Raw genomic sequence first — 4,014 nt, 5'->3', positions numbered from 1 at the left:
ATTGAAAATGCATTTTATCTTCTGCGGGATGGGGTACGGTGTAACCACAAAAGTCTACATCTGGACTGTAAATAAAAGATCCATGGCATTTGCATTAAAATAATAAATAACACGGGACAATGTCCTAACCGTCGCTTAACTTACTAATGCGTTATGATCGAACGCAAAGCGTTTCCTAGCGTATGTCCTTCATTTTGAAAAACAAATGTTCTTGACTTTTCTCCTCTGTCATTATCGCCAGCGAGCTTCAATATATTACAATATTTGTAAAAAATATAGAAACATCGGGATAGTTAAGTAGTTCGTTAAATAGGTTATGTAGATGAACCTACCTCGGCCAAACGTCCCATGATTTATAGTCGAATTATTAGAATTTTTATAATCTTCTTATTCACAATTATATTAAAATAAAATGTATTTATTAATAATTTATGCTGTGAAAGGCATGTGATGCATCCTATTGGAATAATATTCAACGGGAATGCTTTTGTTTTTCACGAGGATTAAAGCGTAATTAAGTTTCAATTAATCTTGGAACAAATATTATTATTATCCATCACCTTACTTGATCGATTTATTTTAAAATCCCTTATTTGCAAAATTAATAATAATACATCAAGTTCTTTCTGCATTAATAAATTACATACAAATAATTTTTATTTATCAGGATTTGTATTTTAATTATGCCTTCATTAATAACGGAAACAATTTAAAAAAAAAAAAAAAAAAAAAAAAAAAAAAAAAAAAAAATAAGAAAAAGAAAAGAATAACGTGGGCTTGTATGGAAAAGAATATAAACAAACTTATGGTAGATTTAGGAACAATGAGATATGAATATTGAAACATCAACGTTCCTCTTCATTACTTCATGGAATAGGGAGTATGGAACAGACGCGAATTTTGAAAAGCATAATACAAGGACGATTTATTTATAAAATGTATTAGTTAAACTATATGTCGCTACTAGCATGTCCTCCCTCAGGTAAACGTTAGGTAAGGATATTCATAAGGTGTGTCGTATTTTCGTAAAGTTAGAACGAAAATCTCATCGGGAATTGTGATATCCTACCTCGTACACGCTTATATCCCAGTCAATCTTTATTTAAAAATCCTTAATTCAATCTATACGTCGTCCTTTGCTTCCTTCATGTATTATATTCTAATGTATTTATATGCAATTCCGAATATATAAAAAATTTTTGTCCTTACCGCACAAAGGCAAACAACCCCTAAAATGCTATAATAATGGAATATTTATTATTGGAATTATTAAACGATATTTGTGCGTTTGCTTTTATAAAAGATCCGTTAAAAGAGATTAAGTTTATATTATATTTATATAATAATTGCTTGAGTAGGAAAATATAAATATAAATGTATGCGTACTGATAAATCAAAAAAATCATTCGATATCATCTAATAATCGTTTGACGTCATTCGCTAACTTTGCGTTTTTATTTTTTATTTATTATTTCTTTTCATTTTACATTCTTGCAAATAAAAACAAACGCGCCTTATAGAATCCACAGGCTATTAATAAACATTACATATTAGAATTATACTTACTAGAAATGTTGAAATAACAAAGTACTTATGTTAATTATAAAGAGCAATCTATTTTGAATAATCAAGCCGTAATTTTCATGTATAAATAACCTTCTTGTGAATGAATGAGGCATTTTCACGAAAATCCACAATTACCCAAGTTAAATTTTCAGTGACTTATACTTAATTGCATATGATACATCATAGTAAATTACAATTTTCAATAATTTGTCGGAGCAATTTGAGAATTCTGATAAGTAAAATTTGCATCAATGTTTGGTTGTTCATTTTTTCGTTGCATTGCGCGTCCTTTCTCTCTCATGTACCATGCAACCGACCGTATGAATGCAACAATTCCCAACCGAGACATTGCACAAAGTCCCCTTTTAAACAAATTTACATTGCGCTCGGTCGTTCGATCAAGCTCGTTCAATTATATAATTAAAACAAAACGGAAAACCAAAAATATAAACAAGCACACAAGGAGATGAACATTAATTATAATTACTTAACTTACTTTTATCGAAACTACTGGGTGCGTGTGGTGGGTGGAAGGTAAGAAAAATATAAAAAGGCCGATATTGCGCAAATTCGTCAAGTTCCTTTTTCCTTATACGTATGATTGCCTGGCTTGGTAACTACGTACGCGTGAATCAGCACTGAGATGTGGATATTCTAGGATAGCATCTCGATCAAAGTTCATCCGTAACTTTAATAACAAATCAATGTATTATTATTCCCTTCTGTATTTGTAAAATTGTGCACATTGTCGCGCTTTGGCATTCGTACAGGAGAATGAATATCTCAGATTTGCGTGAATGACAATGATTTCTCTCTCAATGGGTTTTACGTATACTTGAAACACTAGCAATTAGCTTGGAAGAAATGAATTTTGATTATTTAGATTTAAAAGTAATTTCAAAATCTTATGAATGAACGAATGAAATAAAACGATTCGGCAAATATCAATGAGAATTTAATAATTTAAAAATTTGACATGGTTTTATGAATTATAATGAATAATGAATGGTCAATAATGAATTATAATGGGCATATTAAATGAAAAATTGGATAGGCTGATGCAATTTTGTAAAATATATTTCAATTTAGAAAAATATCACGAACTATTACAATAATTTATCATCGAAGAAAGAATAAATAAAGGATCATCGATAAAAATAGAAAAAGGTGAAAATAATTAAACTTTTTTAAAAAAGTACCTCAACACATGACTTTTATTAAGATATACATATGCTGCATAATTGTTTTTTTTTTTTTTTTTTTTTTTTTTTTTTTTTTTTTTTTTTTTTTTTTAATGGTAATCATAATAATTATTCTATCTGTATCGTTCGTTTCCGCTTTTTTTCTCGCATTACTTCCGAGTGCCTTTTTTTTCATTTTAATTAAGTTTCGTATGATATTAATTTGCCAACATCATCCGTCGGCCCTAATATAAAATAGAGACGATATACATATTTACAATTATATACAAACTGTGTTATCATTCAACACACGCACGCATCGATTATTTCCATTAGCTAAAAAAAAAAAAAAATTGCACGTTTGGACTTCGATGTTGGTTTCAGGTGGGCTAACACTTTTTCGCCAAAATAAATTTTCCCCTATACTTCGATTGCCCTCAACGCAATAATAAACATCACTCATTAATTTTTTAATTCAAAAAGTAAAATCAACGTATGATACGTTAAAAAAATATTCATCGTTCGAATCTTAAAAGCACTTGTGTATACAACTAATTTACACGTAAAAATTAATTTCATCCTCGTATCGCTAAAATCATAGCGCAAATTAAAAAAAGAAAAAAAGAAAGAATGAAAGAAAGGAAGAAAGGACGGAAGGAAGGAAGGAAGGAAGGAAGAATGGAAGAAAGGAAGAATGGAAGAAAGGAAGAAAGAATGAAAGAAAAAAAGGAAAGTATAATTATTAAACAATAATAGAAAATAATAGTTAAAAGAACGAAGCTCTTAAAATGGCGGATGCGAAATTATTCCCTTTTACTGTCCTAGATGAAAGAAACAGAATCGCAATGAGAACCAACATCGATCAGTCTTGACATTGGAATTACCTTTAAAAATCATTGCATACAGGATTGCAAGACATATAAATATAGAAGAATAACATTAACTAAGATTTCGAACTATCTAAAAATTAGAGATGCTGTTCTTTAAAAACAGCAGCAATCTGTATATTTATTATTATTTTTTTTTTTTTTATTATTATTTTATAGGCCCTTGCGCATTTTATTTAGTTCACTTTTCTGCAACTCACTTAACGAATAAATACATATTTTGCACACGTAAGATTACGACGCAACTTATCTCAATTTATTTATTTACTTAAAATTTATTTCGAGGCTAACCATGCGACGTTTGCATGGCACGTTTTCTCTCAATATCATGATTTATTTGTAATAATAATAATAATAATAATAATAAAAAAAAAAAAAAA

At 28.8% G+C, this 4,014-nt stretch overlaps 1 protein-coding gene across 1 annotated transcript in view; it reads right to left on the bottom strand.

The window, feature by feature from the left end:
- The window catches only part of l(2)37Cg (RNA polymerases I and III subunit AC2 l(2)37Cg), an 841-nt gene extending 244 nt beyond the window's left edge, over positions 1-597 (bottom strand). Inside the window, exons 1-3 of the mRNA XM_011502923.1 lie at positions 333-597; positions 145-245; positions 2-65 (exon numbers count right to left, since the gene is read on the bottom strand). Coding sequence (XP_011501225.1) covers positions 2-65; positions 145-245; positions 333-350 — 183 coding nt within the window. The 5' untranslated portion in view covers positions 351-597. The remainder of the gene's footprint in view (position 1; positions 66-144; positions 246-332) is intronic.
- Positions 598-4,014: the final 3,417 nt, after the last annotated feature.

This window comes from Ceratosolen solmsi, unplaced genomic scaffold, assembly GCF_000503995.2.
Source record: "Ceratosolen solmsi marchali unplaced genomic scaffold, CerSol_1.0 scaffold61, whole genome shotgun sequence".
Taxonomy (NCBI): domain Eukaryota; kingdom Metazoa; phylum Arthropoda; class Insecta; order Hymenoptera; family Agaonidae; genus Ceratosolen; species Ceratosolen solmsi.
Note: the sequence above shows the minus strand (reverse complement) of the source record. Positions and strands in the feature narration are given on the sequence as shown.